This window comes from Platalea leucorodia, assembly GCF_965183815.1.
Source record: "Platalea leucorodia genome assembly, chromosome: 5".
In the NCBI taxonomy this organism is placed as follows: Eukaryota; Metazoa; Chordata; class Aves; order Pelecaniformes; family Threskiornithidae; genus Platalea; species Platalea leucorodia.
The window spans coordinates 51,312,796-51,332,005 of record NC_138827.1 but is presented as its reverse complement, the minus strand read 5'-3'; the positions used below and the strand labels follow the sequence as shown (position 1 = coordinate 51,332,005).

At 38.7% G+C, this 19,210-nt stretch overlaps 1 protein-coding gene across 13 annotated transcripts in view; it reads left to right on the top strand.

Annotated features, from left to right (window-relative positions):
* CEP350 (centrosomal protein 350) overlaps positions 1-19,210 on the top strand; it is an 87,109-nt gene that overhangs the window by 43,897 nt on the left and 24,002 nt on the right. For 8 of the 13 annotated variants that reach the window (XM_082313814.1, XM_082313815.1, XM_082313820.1 and 5 more), the window contains exons 17-28: positions 115-278; positions 974-1,132; positions 1,332-1,463; positions 3,673-3,809; positions 4,179-4,298; positions 6,015-6,181; positions 6,700-6,896; positions 8,044-8,228; positions 9,154-9,241; positions 9,626-9,772; positions 10,592-10,749; positions 18,241-18,440. In XM_082313814.1, the coding sequence (XP_082169940.1) occupies positions 115-278; positions 974-1,132; positions 1,332-1,463; positions 3,673-3,809; positions 4,179-4,298; positions 6,015-6,181; positions 6,700-6,896; positions 8,044-8,228; positions 9,154-9,241; positions 9,626-9,772; positions 10,592-10,749; positions 18,241-18,440 (1,854 nt within the window). The remainder of the gene's footprint in view (positions 1-114; positions 279-973; positions 1,133-1,331; positions 1,464-3,672; positions 3,810-4,178; positions 4,299-6,014; positions 6,182-6,699; positions 6,897-8,043; positions 8,229-9,153; positions 9,242-9,625; positions 9,773-10,591; positions 10,750-18,240; positions 18,441-19,210) is intronic. The other 5 variants (XM_082313811.1, XM_082313810.1, XM_082313821.1 and 2 more) reach the window with 3 other exon arrangements.

Below are 19,210 nucleotides of genomic sequence, written 5' to 3'. Positions count from 1 at the left end.
TGAGTTGTTTTGTTAAAACAGTACTAATTCCAGAGCAGTTTTTTTTTTTTTTATTAGTTTTTGATGTGGGGCACTAAAGTCTATGGAGGTTGACTAGTAAGTCTTATCCTGCAGGATGTATGCGCTTCTCCCCTGCTGGTCTTCAGCATCGTTTAGCAGCAGAATTGAACTACCTTAGTGCCATTGAGGAGTCTGTGCGACAGCTTTCAGATGTAGAACGAGTACGAGGCATATCACTTGCCCAGCAGGAGAGCGTTTCTTTGGCTCAGATTCTGAAGGTAATGGAAAAATACATCCTTGGCTTAACCTTCCTTCTTTTTATTTTGCAAGAAAATTAATCAAATTAGGGCGAGTTTACGCTTTTGTTAGCAATGCAGAGAAGTCGTAATGGGCATAATGGAGCATCTCTGATAATGTCCATTTTTATTAGGATTAATGTCTGTTACCTATCTTATTTTAAGTTGACACCAAGGAACTGGTAACTCTAGAATATGTGTCTTTAATATACTTATCATATATATATATTTATTATAATATATAATTAGTTGGAATCACTGCTTTGGTTGCGTACTTCAGTAAAATAAAAACTAAATTATTTACTGGGTTTGATGCTGGGTGCTAATGCTGTGCAGTGTAGTTGTTCACGCTGGATCATTTGTCTTATTCCACGAAGAGGATATTTTTGGTTGAAATTCTCTTATGTTGACAAGATTGCTTGTCCTAGTTTGTTGAATTAATTGGCCTTCTAAATTGTCTTTCTTTCTACACTGTGGTGGAAGAGTATGGGGAATGTGCATTGTCTACTTAAAAAGGGAGAGGGTCAGTTGGTAGGCTGAAAATTGTAGTTTAACAGAAGAGGCACCACCAGTAGAGTAGATCTAGATCTTTCAGAGGTAGTTGCAGCCAGTGGCTAAGGCAAAAAAGGTCTTTACATTTAACTTGCATGATTAAAACTGGTTTTCCTAATCTGTAGGCACAGCAGCAGCGCCATGAACGGGACTTAGCTCTTTTGAAAATCAAGGCTGAACAAGAAGCTTTAGAAAGTCAGAGACAACTGGACGAGGCAAGGCAGAAGGCAGCTCAGGTAATGCTGCCCTTCAAAAAATGTGGAGTGTGTAAGAGGCAAAATGCTGTAAGTAAATCCATGTCTACGAGTATTCTTAATTTGAAGCTGTGAGCATACGGAAATGGTGAAGGGGTTTAATGTAGCTGAAAAAAGCTCATGGGGGTCAATTTGAAACTTTTTTTCCCCCCAGATTTTGAGAAATAAAACTGTACTTACTATAGCCAGAAAATTTTGAAGAGCTGAACTGGCTGTGTTTCCTGCATAGGTCCATGCAGAGTCACTGCAGCATCTGGTCCAGTCACGGCAGGAGGCTGTACAAGAGACCCCATGCAAGGCTGCAGCGAAGCAGGCGGAAACTGCACTTCTCACTACAGATGCAGCTCACCAGCTCCGTGAGGTGAGGTCCTGAGTGAAAGGAAAAAGCTATTCTAATTTCAGTATTATTTTGAATATTTTTTTGCCTCTAGGTTATTCTCTGTTCAGTGTCATTCTCAGTGGAACTTCTTCACCTTCATAATGTGACAAATAATAGGACTTTAAAGGAGCTTTTCTGGCATCGTTACTTAGAAGTCAGTTGGCAGCCTTAAATCCCTGTTCACTATTTTTATGATCTTCCAGTTAACAAACTGTTAATTTTTTGTTCTTCCAGGATAGATTAATGACAGTGAACACATCTTTAATTTGTTAGAGTTACACTCCATCAGGGATTGATCCTGTATCTGTTTCATATGCAAATTAAATTAGAAAAGCAGGGAAATTGCAATTTTGCTTACTTTTGAAGGTAGGAGGCCAACAAATAAAATTAAATAATTAAAAAAAGGAGGGGGAGGATCTTCAGGAAAGCTTTTAACTTGGTACAGAGTTTGAAGTTTTCTTTTTCTGAGTCTCTCTTCATTCCTCTTGTGGCATACAGAATTTTTATCAGTTTATCAGTTTTTATGCCTGTTGTTCCACCATGTAGCAGCTATTTCACACATAGGTAAGAAACACGGTAACCAAAAAATGCTTTTGCATCTTCACAGTTTAGCAGTCGCAGTGACTGTCAATTAGGGATATGGGATGGAGTGCAGAAGGCTGATGAGTATGAACATAACTTTCTTCACAGCTTATGCACGTGTTCATGCTCAGCAAGGCTCTTTTTATGATGGGTAATGGGACTGTAGAATAATACTGATGTACTTGTTCTGGGCTTTGCCAAATATGTGAAGTTTAAATAATTTTTGCATAGACAAGAATGGTTTAGGTTAAAGGAGTGGAAAAGCTCAAGCATCTGAGATACATGCAGTGGTTGTTAATAGTAGGTAGTGAAGTTTTGGAGATAGAGCCAAAGTGGGTGGAAGCCAATTAAGAAACAAGGTAGAAGAAACGCACACAGATTTTATTTGGTATAGGGTTTTAATCTCTTGTCTTGCTTTTAAGTTTGAAGTCTGAGAGTAAGAGGTGCTGGTGGAGAGGTTGATGGAGATGACCTGATCAGTGATGATGGGATAGCAGAGTAGCTTTTCCATCCATGTTCACAAGTGACTCCTGATATTCAGTTGAACAACCATTTATTTTAACTGGAATGCAGCAATGGAAATGCCGGTCACCAATGTGCTGGGAATATTTTCGGATGTACACTGTAATTTCTTATGTATAAAGGAATGGAGTTAATTTTCTGCATTGCTTTCAATTAGAAGTTTATCTTATGCAAAAGAGATAATATAGCATGCTAGTATACAAGTTTGCTTAGAGTTGACTGTCGTACTACTGAAGGCTAAAACAGTGGGTAATGTATACAGACAAGCCAATTAAAAAAAAAAATCATTCACTTGTTTCTATAAAATTTGTATATGTTAATTGAAGAATTACTGAAGAAACTCAGTATGTGTATTGGAAGTTATTGAAATACAGCTTATTCCTACCTGCAAAACCAACCGCAGTTCCCTGCCCTGCAAGAGGCAGACCTTTGAACAAGAAGAAAAACACTAAATTCTAAAGTTTCTAAAAACCAGTGTTATCTGCTTTGATTTCTGAAGAAGTTCTTATTTCTAGTCAGGTACACAGTGACTGCCATACATTAAAAAAAGATAATTTATGGCTATCTGTTGATTTAATGGTACCAATTTTAGACCTGGCAGTTTGCATGATATTGGAACTTAAACCTGTTGCTTCCTTTGGAGTGAAAAGATGCACTTTCAAATGAAAAAGAAAACATTATTTCTGGTGTTTGTGGGTGGGTTATTTTGGTTTTGTTGTGTTGTTTGTTTGTTTGTTTGTTTTTTTAAATCTAATTGTAAGTGTGGAATGTTTTATCATTCTACTGATCAGAGTTTCATTAAGTTTATTAGAATGATATGATAAGTAGTATCTTGCATGTCTGTAGTTTCCTATCAATAATTGCACTCTGCATAAATTGAAAGAGTATGTATTTACAGAGCAATATACACCTCCTACAACCAAAATTGACATGCAGGTAATCACAAACCATCTTAAAACCACGTCTTACGTATTTGTTCAATAAATCAGTAAATTGCCTGTGAGAATGACTATTTTCTATTTTCTCTTTCAAAAACATTTTGATGCTGATAAGCTCATTGTATTTCTTTGTTTTTTATTGTACTCAGATGACAGAGTTAGCACGAACCCAGATCTCCGATACTGTCAGTGCTCCAGCTGCTCCAGTCACCACCTTGTTTGACCAACAGCGGCAGCATCATTCAGAGTTCATGAAACAACTGAGAGCCCGAACTGATACAACCAGGTTTTGCCTAATGTTTCACATCTTGGGAAGGGGGAAGTAAGATTTATTAGGTTTTGCTTCACCTATTCTTGAAGAAAATTTTAAGGTATCATAACAAATGAGGATTTAAGAAGAATTTAGATGCCATCTTTATGCCCTTAATAGTGTATGCCAAAGGTGAGATTAACAGATTCTGTGAAGCTTTATGTGAAAGAGTAGAAAAAGATGGTCTAAATGTTTTGTGGGATGATTTAACTGGTCTAAGCTTTAAGTGATCTTTTCAGAAATTTTAGCTGTTACTACTTCTAGTAAACTGATGAAAGCTTGTGAAAACGGTGTTACTCTTTGGTTTAAGACAATGCAGATTTACCCAAAGCACTTCTCTCTCAGGAAATGTGAGTCTGGTGCTATATCACAAGGTAAAGAGGAAACAGGTGACTCAAAACAGACATACTCACCGATGTTTGATAGTTATTCAGAGTCCTCAAGATCAAAGGTTCATGATCAGAGGTAAGAAGAGTTTAGATTACACAGGGGGGGTTTTTTGCTGTAAATAAGAACTAAAGCACAAAGGAATATCAAGATACTTCCTTCAATATTTTTTTAAAAAAGAAGGAAAGTCAGTATTAAACCTTCAACAGGTAAACCTGTCTTATATTCCAGAGCTTGAAGGTTTACATGCCTACCAGAATTTCCTTTGTCTTTAATTAAAAATCCTACTACACTGTGGTCCACAGTGTAATAGTATGTTGTGTGCTAATATCTTCAGTTTCGAATTTGCTGTATTTGTTCTAATTGGATGCTTGTCTCTTTCATAACTTAAGAATAACTGAGTTCCACATCTGCTTTCTTATTCAGCTGAATTAACGAGAGTCTAGCCAGCAGGTGAAGGGAAACAGTTATTCCCCTCTGTTCAGCTCTTGTGAGACTGTATCTGGAATACAGTGTCCAGTTTTGGGCTTCTCGGTAAAGAGAAGACATTAACAAAGTCTAGTGGTGAACCGCCAGGATGTTTAGGACTCTGGAGTACGTGATGTAAAAGAGAAGCTGAAGGAACTGAGCTCACTTAACTTAGAAAAGAGAAGGCTAAGGGGCAGGGATCTAGTTGCAGTATCTTAAAGGTAGGTTGTTAGGTAACATAAGGCTAGACTCTTCTTGGAGGTGCGCAGTGAGATGACAAAAGGCAGTGGTGACAGATTGCAGAAAGGGGAAAATCACTGGGAAAAAAAATGCTCCATATGAGAGTGGTCAAACAGTGGAATGAGGGTGTAGGGAGGTTGTGGGATCCTTGCAGGTATTCAGAACTTGGATGTGGCCTTGACTTCGGTTAGATTAAATAACTTCAGAAATTGTTCAGCTGAGATATTCCGATTTCTGTTCTGTGGCCTACTTGCATACTTCTGTTGCATCACCTTTGCAACCTAAAAGTCACTTTAAATTTATCTGAGTCTTTTTCCTTGTCCTAAATATTTGCATTTTGTGCCCTTCTCATTTTGCTCTGTGTGTTTTTGAAGTGGACTAGAACATAGACTGGAGCATATGTTCTGGAAATGCGGTGTGAAGACCTGTAGAACTGCCTACTAATGTGCATTACTTTCTGTTCTGTTCTCTGTATCTGGCCATTTTGTTAGGGCTTGGTTTTTTTTTCACTGCTGCTTTTTACTGGCTTGAGATTTTACATGAAGTCCCTGGAGTGCTGCTTGCCTGAGGTTTAGATTTGACGCATTTCTGTTGTTACGTTTCAGTATCTTGCCTATGTTTAATACTGGATTTTAGCTTTTTGTTTCCTGTTTGCTTACATGATCTGGTTAGGTTCCATGAAGTTTCTCACAGGCCTTCTCTGATCTTGACCAACTGGAATGATTTTGTCCTCTGTAGTTCTAATTTAAAACAGTATCACTATCTTGCTCATCCTTTTACAAACTGTAAGAAGAGATGTTTGCAATGGTTTATCATTAATACTCATTGCCAGGTAGAGGGTGTGCATACCTACAAACCACTTGCATTCTAAGGTAGAATAAAAATAACAAGTTCTGCTGTCAGTCAGTAGCTTGATGAGGCTTGGAATTTTAAAGTAGCCAAGCTGCGTTTTAAAAACAAAACCAAACCCTCTGCATGTCCATTATTGCTGGGATGTTAGTCATGGTACGTACAGTAGTAATGTAATATAAATATTTTGAAATGTGCAAAGTAATTTTTAAAAATAACTATTTCTTGATAACACAGTAGTACCAGCAGCCGCCAAGAGAGTCCTTCAGTTCCATCTTCGAAGGAGAATGAGAAAAAGCTTTCCCGTCGTGAAAAGATTACTAGCAGTATTGAAGAGCAGGCTCATACCGGTGTGGATGATTCCTTGCCGAGTGATAGTATTTTATCACTGCCAGATGAAAAAGGTTAGCTGTGTTGTTTGTATGTGATGAATCTGAAGGTGGTAAGGGGGGAGGGAGGTGTTGTTTCAGAATTAGTTGCTGAAATTAATGAGGGAGCGTGTGTGAAGAAAGCTGAGCCCCTGGTGAAATGGTAGCCTCTTAAGAGGTAACAGGATGGCACAGTGAGATGGGAACCTTTGGAATTCTGTGCATCAGAGTGATGGAGTCTGTGGGCCATTCAACTTTCTGCTGTGCTAGCTGCAGCCAGGTGTTCACTTGCTGAATATGCAGGCTGAATGCCAAATGTTTCAGCAGACCCAGTATACCTGTGTACAGAAGTCTATTAGGTCTTTTTAAGCTAGAAAACAGTAGTTCATGACCTAACTCAAGGTCACGCTTTTCTAAATACTCAGTTTTCTACATTAAAGTAGTTATCTCCCTGTCTTTCCTGCCCCTGCTAACTTTACCGAAATGAGACAGAGTAAAACTGCATTCATGGTACATGCCTGAGCATAAAACCACTTCCCTGATTTCTCCCTCAGATTCCGCCTCTGTTGCAACAGAGTATTCCCTGAAATTTGATGAGTCCATGACAGAGGATGAGATTGAAGAAAAGTCTTTTCGGTCTTTGCTGCCCTCTGAGAGTCATCGCAGAAATAACTTGGAGAAGAAACGGGGTAATCGTGATGATTCTGATGAGGAAGTCTCCCCAGAAAAAACAGCTCTGTCATCTATCAAGGTAGGTGTCGTGGTTTAACCCCAGCTGGCAACTAAGCACCACACAGCCGCTTGCTCAATCCCCCTTGGTGGGATGGGGGAGAGAATCAGAAGAGTAAAAGTGAGAAAACTCGTGGGTTGAGGTAAAGACAGTTTAATAGGTAAAGCAAAAGCTGCACACGCAAGCAAAGCAAAGCAAGGAATTCATTCACTACTTCCCATCGGCAGGCAAGTGTTCAGCCATCCTCAGGAAAGCAGGGCTCCATCACGTGTAACAGTTACTTGGGAAGACAAACGCCATCACTCCGAACGTCCCCCCCTTCTTTCTTCTTCCCCCAGTTTATACGCTGAGCATGATGTCATGTGGTATGGAATAGCCATTTGGCCAGTCTGGGTCAGCCCCCCTGGCTGTGCTCCCTCCCAGCTTTTTATGCACCTGGCAGAACACCAGAAGCTGAAAAGTCCTTGACTAGTGTAAACTCTACTCAGCAAGAACCAAAACATCAGTGTGTTATCAACATTATTCTCATCCTAAACCCAAAACACAGCACTATACCAGACACTAAGAAGAAAATTAACTCTATCCCAGCTGAAACCAGGACAGTAGGTCAAGCAACCGTAGTTAAGGTAAATTAACTGAACTGAGGTGGCTAAGCTCATGAGCTTCAAGTGAGCCGTTCTTAGTTGTGTTTGCAAACTTTAGGGTTCTTTTCCTCCCTGTGGTTCCTTGAGCACCTCAAAACAGAGTTGTATGAATCATGCTGTGTGTCACTGTTGTACAAGTGCGATGACTTGACTTATGAAACATTCCATGCAGCCCTCTACCTGTTCTCTTGTGGCTTTGGAGAAGAGCAGTGACTTTTTGAGGTAGATTATAAAAGCCCAGTAGATTAAGTCTTCCTAGTATGCCTACACACAGCTAGAAAGTACAAGAGGATGCTTCATCTCTCTGGCCCAAGAGGGAACATCCCAAAACTGTCACGCAGCCCAGGGCAGAAAAAGCTGGTCTGCACAAAGCTCAGAGAGGAAAAACCAGCTTCCCTTCTTACATCTGTTTTTGTGTGTCTGTGTGTGTGTGTATCTCTGCCTACAGACACAGACTTTGTAATTGAAAAAAGCCTTGGAATTTCTGTACTATCAAATCATGCCAAATTTGTCCTGCCTTCCAGGAGCTAAGCATGCCATTCTCAGGGGGGCAAGATAGTTTCTCTAAATTTACCATGGAGATGGTAAGACAGTACATGAAAGAGGAGGAAATGCGAGCAGCTCATCAGTCCTCACTGCTTCGGCTCCGGGAGAAGGCTCTGAAAGAGAAGACCAAGGCTGAATTAGCTTGGCTGGAACACCAGAAGAAGTAAGGCAGCTCTGAATATACACTGTTGCTGACTGACCATTTTCTTGTACTTCTGCTTGATTTTTTTTTTGTAAGATTTTGCTTCCACTCCCCCCCTCTGTTATTAAGTATCAATGGCTGGACTAGTCTTCTGACATCAGTAATCTATACAAATGTTATTGCCACTTGGAAAGAACAGAACCCAGTTTGTAAGTGTGCTTTCATGTTTACATTGAATGTGGTTTGATGAAAGAGAATTTCATTGAAACAGTAGAGCATCAGGTGTTTGTTGTTAGTCAGAGAAGGTAGTTCTCAACCATTATTCTACAAGTCTTAATTCAAGAATGTATAAAACTGTCAAACAGTTGGAACTTTATTTGCTTGATGTCTATCTGAGGTCATTTTAGTTGACTCAGGCCAAATTTTGTGAATCTGGATACGTGTTGTCCTTAATGATTTGTTTCCAACCTAACATACGCTTTGCCCTGGAATGCTGCTTGAAGTACCTAGTGATGCTACTAACCAGTGGTGACCAGATTTAATCAATAATACTTTTCCACAGTCACTCTCTGCATGAGAGTACCATTGTTCACCAGACATGTTCTTCCAACTGCTTATCATTGTGAGTTTGATAAAGGATTATGAGGTAGTGACCCAAGTGTCCTTTCTTTTGTCTTTCTCAAATGGTGAGCATGCTACCTCTGCAGAACTTCTGCCCATTCATGTGAGATCTCATATTACTGTACTGGCCTTTTAACTGTGCGTGGCTTTGACTAAACAGTACAAAATACTCCACTATAGAGAATGCCAATGATTAAGTACAGGCATATACTCTTCTGCAGGTTAGGAAAAGTAATTTTTTTTTTTTTTTTTACTTTAAAGAGTAAAAGGCTTGCTGTTTTGTGCTTTTTTTTGTATTTAATCGTTTCTTCCAACCCATTTGCAGGCATCTGCGAGACAAGGGAGAAGATGATAAAATGCCTCCTATTCGAAAGAGGCAGCGTGGTCTGCTGCTGAGATTACAGCAGGAAAAGGTAACTGATGCCCTCTAGGAAAATCCTGTTGAAACCCCTGTGTAGCCATTAAATATTTCAGACACTGTAAAAGATAAGAATTGAGAAAACTCCATCGCAGGCTTTTGAATAGGAAGCTAGCAGTATTTCTTACCAATAAGTTTTATTTGCATTTTAGTAGTATTTAACACATTGTTTAAAAGGGTCCTTCTGTATCAGTAATCTCAGTGGTTGAGACTTAGATGTGTTAATTGATCTTCTGTTCTTTGCTGCTGAAGTTCAGGCTAGTTACTTCATCATGTAATTTCAGTCATTTTAAACCCATAGCATGGACACTGTGGCAGCTTTAGAATGTGTTCTTGAGAGTTGTCACAGTTCTTATGCTTAATCTTTTATACCTAAAAGGCAGAAATTAAGCGTCTTCAAGAGGCTAACAAGGCTGCTCGGAAGGAGAGACAACTGATCCTTAAACAGCAGGCGGAAATAGAACGAATCCGTCAGACTACAATGAAACTGCAGGAAAAACTAAAGTCTGCAGGAGAAAACAAGCTGGTAAGTGTTCGGTACAGAAGCTGGAGTCTTCCCTCTTTGGCCGTGCAGCTGGTATTTGACTTCAGTGTTTATAGGAATGGAAAGCTACTAAATTAGACTTATCACTTGGAAGTTTTGTCTGCCTCAAGCGATCTTATCCTCTTTATATCAGCAATTTTATGTTTAATTTCTTTAAAGCATTATTTAAGGAAATGCATTTGGAGAAGTTATAAAATGTTTTGTTTTAACTGGGCAGTAGATGGTGGTTGTTAATTCTCAAGCTTAACTAATGACTTTGGGAATATAATTTTTTTGATGCTTAGATCTCCTAGGCTCTGATTTTGTTGGATTATTTGTCAGACCCCAAGGAACTAAATGTAAGCGCTAAGCCCAAAACTTGCTGCTTCGTGTGTGTGTTAGTGTCATTACAGTAAGTTTCTTGCATCTGCTTTATGAGATAGCAAGATAGGATTTTGATAACTGTCTGCCTTACAAAATTTTGAAGAGATGCAAGCATAATAACAGTAGTGTAGAAAGGATTGGTTTCCTGTTTGGGTAGCTGAACTATGGTGGGTTTTTTGTTCTAGATACAGTCAGGGGAGAACTTAAATTATGGAGAAAAAGGGTGTACTAAAAACTTGGTGTCAAATAAAAATGAAGTTGGAAAATGAAGTTCAATCTGCAGGTGGACTGACTTACCTGAAGTAGTCTTTGATGTACTCTCAGGAGAAATAACCTAAATTAACACAATTTTTAAAAAGATGGTAGAATAACTTTTCCTACTTTCAATGGGTTGTTTTTTTTGTTTTTTTGTTTTTTTTTTTTAATACTTAATTGCAGGAACTTCACAGTGAGGATGACATCAAGCAGAGCAATGGTTCTAGCCCACTTCCAACTGATGCAGAAACACGCAGCCCTTCCCCAATCTCAATCTCCAGCAGTGAGACTAGTAGCATTATGCAGAAACTTAAGAAAATGCGCAGCAGAATGGATGAAAAGTAACTAACTAATTTTTTTTTCTTATACAAAAGTTTACTATTTTAGTAGAACGAGTTGGTTTGGCCACTATCTGCACTAAAAATGGCCATGAGAAAATTTACAGAGGTATTGGTATCACATACACTTTGATCTGAGTTGCCTGAAAAATAGCTGATTGGAAGCGTTAATAGAACTACATATAATATTTTAAAGGCTACCATTCTTGCATGAATACTGAGATTCAAACGTTAGCTGGCAGACCACATGGTCAAGGTTTTATTGTAGAAGATTGGTTTTAATGTTCTTTCTACTTGACATAGTTGGTAAAAGCACATCAATTTAAGAGATTTTGATGTTTGTGCATACAAGGAACTTGAACGGGCTCCAGCTTGATGGTACATCTTGTCAGAGTTCCTCTTGCAATGAGAGACCTGAAGTCAATTCGTCAAAGTGGTGCCTGTATTTAGTATCTTCCCTTTTATTTTAGAGGGAAAAAATATAGGGAGTGAGGCTCTGAAATTACAGTACCAGTTTTTATCTTGAGTTGAAGCATAAGTTACAAATAGCTATGGTCTTATGCAAAAACTAGTAACTGAGTTTGAGATCTGGCTCACAGAAAGTCATTGAGCTTGTTGGGCATGTGATTTCTACCTTATCCAGCTGCTGAATTTAAATTCTAATTGCATTAAAAGGAGCTAGGGCTGAATTATGTAAGTATTTTCTTGATTAATGGAGGTGGTATGTGTGTGACTGAGAAGGCAAGCAGTTAATAAGACCTTTCTTTTCCTCCTATGGGGTCCACAGGTTGGAAAAATTTTGAAAATGGTTGTTAGTCTTCAGAGGAAATAATGAAGTATATGTGCAGTTCCTGGGTCTGAAAACTAAGGCTGAATCTGTTGATTTCACCGGTTAAATTGTTTTGAATCAAAAATTGTTTCTGCATCTTTTCAGTGTAGGAAATACTTTGTCTGCACTAAAGATACCAAATGCTTTACCAGCATGTGCTCATTAGTTTGAAGCCTTAAATTCTTATTTGAGACTAACCCATTAAAAATCTGGCCTCTTCCAGTTAGCGCAAGGAATAGTCTTTGCTTAAACAATTCTTCTTGGACAAAGGTTGGTCACTATATTTTAGTCCATATGGGTGATCTTTGTAATGTTTTCTCTCTTGAGACTCCTAACACAGCTGGATAAAACGTCAAAAAGCAAGCACTGCCATTTGTAAAGGCAAGCTGTCTGTGACTCCTTGGCACCTTATTTGCTTGTAGTTACTTGAGAACCACAGTTGCCACACTTGCATGTATTTGTATATGATGAAGATAAAAACCAGTAGTAGTAAGTGAGGATTTGGTATAAGTAGGAAAAAAACAACAATATGTTCTAGTTACATGCTCTTCATATTTTAGCCTAAATTGATTACTATTTTATTCACACTCTTCTGGTAGGATCTGGTAAACTGAACAGCCAAAATCACAAATGATTTCAAGGTTCTGAAGTGTCATATTACCAAAACCAAACTCTTGGCATTCCGAGTCATGTGAAAACCACCCATTGTTACAGCAGCAAACTCTCTCAAAGTATATTTTGAGCTTGACAAACGGCTTAAGATGGGGACTTGACAAGGACGTGCTCTGTAGGCCATGTTGACTGACTTCTAGGGTTTCAAGCAAACAAGATTTTTCTGCTAGTCCTATTTTTTTTGTTAAAAAGAGGGTCTTTATCTTATTTTTTCCACCCGAGATTCAGCATACAAAATTTCAAATGGTGATGCAGTGTTGCAAAACTAAGTTAGAGCTTATTAATTTTGAGGTTGTATTAATACTATACGAGATGACAAATACACTTTTATATTCAAGACTTCCTATGCTTTTTTTACTAAGTAGTGTTTTTGTCAATATTGGTTTTGAAATCATTTTTTTCAAAGTACCTTAATTTCTAAGCAACACTTATGATTACAGAAAGAATTACATATTAATAAATAATTGTTCTTACTATTACAAGGGATAGTAGTAGATACAAAGTATGTTCTACCCTTAAAGATATTTTAATTGTCAGTCCAAAATGTTGCTCACCTGGAGAATACTTTTCAAAAGGTGGATAGCAGGATTTGAGCTGAAGCAATTGCTTTTAGGAGGAACAAGTGGAAATTGTGTGTGATGTAATGTATGTGGTCATGTCTTTTGGGTTTTATGGTTTTATCTTGGGTTGCTGTATATGTTCAAATGAAGTAGTATTTTGTGTAAACATAAATGATTCTCTAGAACTCGGTCTTCCTAATTGTATAGCTTTTGCACATCTTTTGCAGGTATTTTGATAGTGATAGCAGTGCGTATTGATTGAAAAACAGTGCCAACTTGGCATCTTTTCTTTAATGTCCTTATTTGTAAACACATAAGAATAATATTAACATAATAGAGTAAGACATTTGGTTCGGGGTGTAATGATAGGAAACTGCTGTTTGAAGGGAATTAATCAGATTGCAAGATACTGCAAAACAAAAGAAGCTGAATGACAAATACAAAGGAACTAGAAGAAGGAATTGGGAAACCCTGCTATGCTGGATTTGCTATACTCCATAGCAAAGTGAAAATCCTTTGGTTTTTTTACTTATGAGGCAGCTTTAATATTTCTCTTCTGCTAAAAGGGGAATGAAAGAATAGTTGTTTTAATTTTAATTGATCCATCTGTGTAGCCTGCATGTGAACAGGAGCATGCTCTGTCAAAGAGAATTAACCACTTTCCCCTTGCTTTCCTTGCATATGCAACTTTAATGATAATCTGTGCAATAGAAGAGCTGATTAAATGCTTATTTTCTTTTGCTTTTCCTTAATATGTATCTTACCTTGCATTGTAGTTGATAGAGCTATATGGAGCATGGTATTTTTCTATAACTACAATAATTCATTAGGAATTAGCTTAAAACGGTAATTCTTTAGGAAATACCATTTTAAGCACAGCTGTAAGTTTATGTAGATTTTTTTAAAACAGTAGGCATTATCTTTCTGCAGTTAGTACTCCAAATGAAAGAGGCAATACGTGAGTATTCTGAGACCAAGTCTGCACGTTGTTGCAAAAAAAAAACAAACCCCAAAATAGCAGCTAGAAGTTGAATTACAGGTATATCTCAGACTTTTCCTGGAATTGTTCATGTTTTAAAAATATATTATTTAATCTCTTCCCCCCCCCCCCCCCCCCCCCCCCCACTGGTGCTTACCTTTGGAGAAGTAATTTTACTAAGGTTTCGCCAGGTGAATGAAAATGTGTTTAAAATTTGAGACTAGCAAAGTTGTTCATATCGCAAAACCAGCATGCTATTTAATGCTAATAATCTATTGACAGTTAGAATAGCAGGAGTTGCAAAAAGATCAGGTTGAGATATGTTAACCAGTGCATGTGGAAGTCTGCATCAAAGTAATAAAACTCCTTCAAAAATTTAAAGAAAAATTTAGCAGTGTGAAAGTAGCTTGGCTTTAATTAACAGAAAATGAAGTGTTGTAAGTGTATGTGTGCTATTACCTTCTGCATAACAGTGTATAGTTTTTCTACTTCAAATGTTGGGTAATAACTATACAATGTTAAATGCAATTAATTTTAAAGTTCTTTGCTAGATGCTATCCTTTTCTCGTTCTTTCTGACTTTTTTGGTATCTTAGTTTTAAACTCTTCCTCCTTATTTTGTAGACACTGCTCTCCTGTTCACTACTTCTTCTCTGTCTTTACGTCTCACCACTGGGCTTCTCTCAGTGTCTGTTTTCCCAACCTCCACCCCAAATTCCAGCTGTATATCTACAACCAATTGGTCAGGTAACTGTATCTTTCTCAAGTGATAGACTCTTTGATAGAGCATGCTCTGTTCAATCCTAGAAAGTCAAGAGGTTCTTCATCAGTGAACGTTTTTGACACTTTCCTCACTGTTTCCAGATCTTTATTAATGACATAGTGGGGTTTGGTGCACCCTCAGCAAGTTTGCGGACGACACCAAGCTGAGTGGTGCAGTTGATTTGCTAGAGGGAAGGGATGCCATCCAGAGAGACCTTGACAGCCTTGAGGAGCGGGCCAATGTGAACCTCAGGAAGATCAGCAAGGCCAAGTGCAAGGTCCTACACTTGGGTCAGGGCAAACCCCAGTATTGCTATAGACCGAGGGATGAATGGATTGAGAGCAGCCCTGCAGAGAAGGACTTGGGGATGTTGGTGGACAAAAAATTAGATATGAGCTGGCAATGTGCACTTGCAGCCCAGAAAGCCAACCATATCCTGGGCTGCATCAAAAGTATTGTGGCCAGCAGGTCGAGGGAGGTGATGCTCCCCCTCTAATCTGCTCTCATGAGACCTGATGTGGAGTACTGCATCCAGTTATGGGGTCCCCAGTACGAGAAAGACGTGGACCTGTTAAGTGGGTCCAGAGGAGGGCCACAAAAATGATCAGAGGGACGGAACACCTCTGCTATGAAGAAAGGCTGAGAGAATTGGGGTTGTTCAGCCTGGAGAAGAGAAGACTCTGGGGAGACCTTATTGTGGCTTTTCAATATGTAAAGTGGGCTTATAAGAAAAATGGAGAGAGATTTTTACCAGGACCTGTAGTGATAGGACAAGGGGTAATGGTTTTAGACTAAGAGAGGGTAGATCTAGATTTAAATATAAGGAAGAAATTTTATACAGTGAGGGTGGTGAGACACAGGAACAGGTTGGTAAGAGAAGTTGTGGATGCCCCATCCCTGGAAGTGTTCAAGGTCAGGCTGGACGGGGCTTTGAACAAGCTGATCTAGTGAAAGGTGTCCCATGATAGGGGGGTTGGACTAGATGATCTTTAAGGTCCCTTCCAACCCAAACCATTCTGTGATTCTCATCTCTTACTCCTATTGTGTTCTGAGTGGCAGACACACAGTTGACTTTGCTCCCATGGTCTGGTCGCTACTTCAGAATAGCTGCTGAAACTGTCTACTTTGGGCTTAAAGTTAGTATACCTTGGTTATAAATGTACAAGTACAGGTTAGAGTGCCAGGTTAATGCTTCCAGGTTATTATTTGGAATGAATGGATAAAATGCATGATGTTAGCACCATAGAAATAGTTAGACTTTGAAATCATGCTGGTGTAATCTGACTGCTGCTGCTTCCTCTTTGCTCCCCCAGATTTCCAGTTTCATAGATGCCAGATGTGGTTTTGCGTTTTTTTTCTGTTAAGGTGCCCCTGCTTTTGAGGATAAATGTGTACCCTTGGTGTTGCAACTGGAACCCTCTAGTCTGTAGTAAATATGAAGGCAGTGTGTATGCTACATTATGGCTCTGACCTTTTAAACCCCAGGGTTATAAAAGGGTCTGCATCTTTAGCCATGCTGCTTTAATTGTCCTCTTCCTATAGGTTGAATGTTGGAACCCTCTTTCTCTCCCATCACTCCTTTTGACTTACCTTTCTTATTAAGTAGTCTTTGTGTGGTGACTAGCTTCATGGTCATTTAGTTGATTCTCCTCCTGTTTGTGGTCTTCTGGGTTAATTCATTTGACATCTGCTTTTAAGGAGTCCTGCTCTTTTGAATCCATTTATTTCAGCCTTTCTCTTGCATTTTATTTCAACTGGACTTGCCTCCCTCAAGATCCAGTAAACTGTGAAGATCCAGACATTCTGATGAAATCAAACAGCAGGTGAAGGAAGATGAAAAAATTGCCTTTTGCGTTGAGATCATTGTGATAATGACCTCCATAATGAGTTTCAAATACATGGTCTGCTAGACTAATTGGAACTGATGTGTATCTGAAAGTAAGAGCTGATAAATCTGATAGTGCTGATGAAAGACACAACATAAGCATGACTGCCCATGTCATGTTTGTAATGCAATTACTGTTGGTAGTCTAGTTTCTTAATGATATTAATCTGTTGGTTTTGCCTAAGAGTAGACAATGTTTGATGTTTGTCTATAGAAAGTAGTAAAGTAATGCACAAAATCATGGAATCTGTCAGCTTGAAGATGGCACGTGTTCCAGAGACTCTGAGGTGCTTCTGTTTTTTACCTGCTTTTGTTTTGACCATAGGAAAGAATATTGTGGGCATGTCTTACTGGCTTCTGAAACTTTTATCTTCACATCATAACTTGTCCACCTTGTCTGAATCTGTCTTAGAGAAGGACTTATCTGAATCTTAACCTTTCTCATCAACTGCCAGCTCACTTTTCCAGGGAGCAGAATGAACGCTAAGTGAACAAATGAGATGTCCTTTAGCAGGCGAGACCTGCAGATTAGCCAGTTGGTCATTCCAGCCTCTGTAAATAAAAGGGGTTTTTGAAACATGAGAGATTAAAAAGCACAAATGAAATTATTATGTGCTTTGCAGCTTAAAAACTTTGATGCTAAGTGTTTGGGATGGCTTGAAAATTACAAATTATAAAGGCATTTGCAAAGCAAAATATCACAGGTCTTTGAAGACTGCATTTTTAGGCACCACACCTTCTGCACCAATGATGAACTCTTGCTCTAGCTGGCAAACGATGTATTTTCTGCAGATTGATTCTGTGATATCTTAAAAATTTCAGTGTAGGAGATGAATGGATTGATGTACACTCTTCTCTAGACTTGGCATGTCAGAGGAAGTGTGTGCAATTGATGTGGAACTTGCCTCCATTTACTGTCTTAAAGGTTAAATGCTATGGTTTTGGTTACTTCAATATTTAGAAATAAGACCAGAGATACTGTTGTTCAAGAGCTGGCAAAGAGAACTAGTATACACACACAAACCTATTCATACCCTTGAAGTTCTCTTAAGAATTTCCCCATTTCTGAGGTTTCATGGATCACTTAAGAAATCTTTGTCAGAAAGAAAAAAAATTGCTAATTTTCAGCATGAGCTTTAGTTTTGTCTACTCTTAAATTAGCAGCCAGATCTGTTAGTAGCTGGGGAAAACAGTCCTGCATCCTTGTTCTCTTGATGCTGTCAGCTGACAATTAACATTCCAAGTGTGGCAATCCATACAGATGATGCTTAAAGAGATGATGCTTAAAGGAAGAAGGATAAAAGTTCCACTAATTCAGGAGAACTATTAATACAGAATCACCTTCTCTTATAATTATGTATTTGGAAAGAACTGTGGGCCAGCTGGGCTTACATTTTTTTCTGTCATTGGGATTAGCAAAAAGAAAGGTTCATTTTTCAAACTTTCTTGAGGGTTCCAGTTTAATACCACAGGTACTTTTCACACCCTGAAATTGGGAACTTATCCTGTTCATTTTAGTGAATAGTTCGTAGCACTTTTAATGATTTTGAAGATCTTTAAAATGTAAGCGGCATGTTTACAGTATGTTGTAGACTTTACTTACTGCAAAGAAAAAAACTTTTGTCTACTTGTTTGGTTTTTTTCAGCAGCACATCAGAAGTTTGGGAGATAGTAGTTAGTGTGGATATTATCCTAGAAAACAATTTGAACAGCCGTAATTCTGGGAATTGTGGCAATAGAGCATCTGGGTATCGGGACCTTTGAGCGTGGTTTGCTGTTTTTCCATTGTTTCTGCTCTGTCTGTCAGGTTCCTAACTAAGCGAGAACAGAAGCTGATGCAACGCCGGCAACATGCTGAAGAATTGTTGGAGTGGAAACGCCGCCTGGATGCAGAGGAAGCAGAAATACGGCGGATAGAAAAGCAGGCTCTAGCTGCCTGGGACAAAGAGCTGCTCAAATCCAAAATAGCCAAGAAAGACCTGGGGGATCAGAGAACTGAGCCCAAAGGTAATAGGAGGAGGGGGGAAGTGATGCAAGTGAGAAGAGTAAAGCATAATTTGACACGATGATTGCTTAGGTTTGCACTTTCTTCCTTTTTTGATGTTTTGGTGGTGGTTGTTCTTCTCTGGACACTCTTAGAATCTCGATTTCTGCACTCTTTACTGCCTTCTGTTGCCTTGTTCTTTTAGCCCTATTGTACACCTTAGTTAAATGTGTATTCCTCCTTGCTGTGTATCTTCTCAAGTGAACAGTGCAGCATAAGCACATCAGATGTTTCTATATACAATTTAAACTATATTTCTGTCTTTCAAAGCAAAAATACTGCATGATCTTTTGCTGATCATCTTCCAGACTTACTCCATTAAAACCATTTTCCCCTCTAGTGCTGCTTGAGTGTCTATCCTGTTAGTCTTATTACTGTTGGTGAGGATGGCTCTTATCAGGGGCTGCTTACCCCTTGTCTGTCTCTCGAAAAATTTGAAAGCATTTTTTTCTTCCCTTTGTTGTTAATGCAGTATAACTGTTTGAAATCTGCAACTGTGCTAAAGTGTGCTAGGACGTAATTAGTATAAATGGTGCTATTGTGAAAAATTAAGTTCCCAGATTTGGGGAGCTACAGTTTTACTGTTCTGTCTTAAGTGGACCATACTTTCGGCATGAAGCACAGACAACTGGATTGCAGTGGGAGAAAATAATGAAACTTCAGGGATTGTTCTAGAAATAACCAATTTTCCTTTTTTTCTCCACTTTGCTGGAAGCAGGCAGCATGTCCTTTG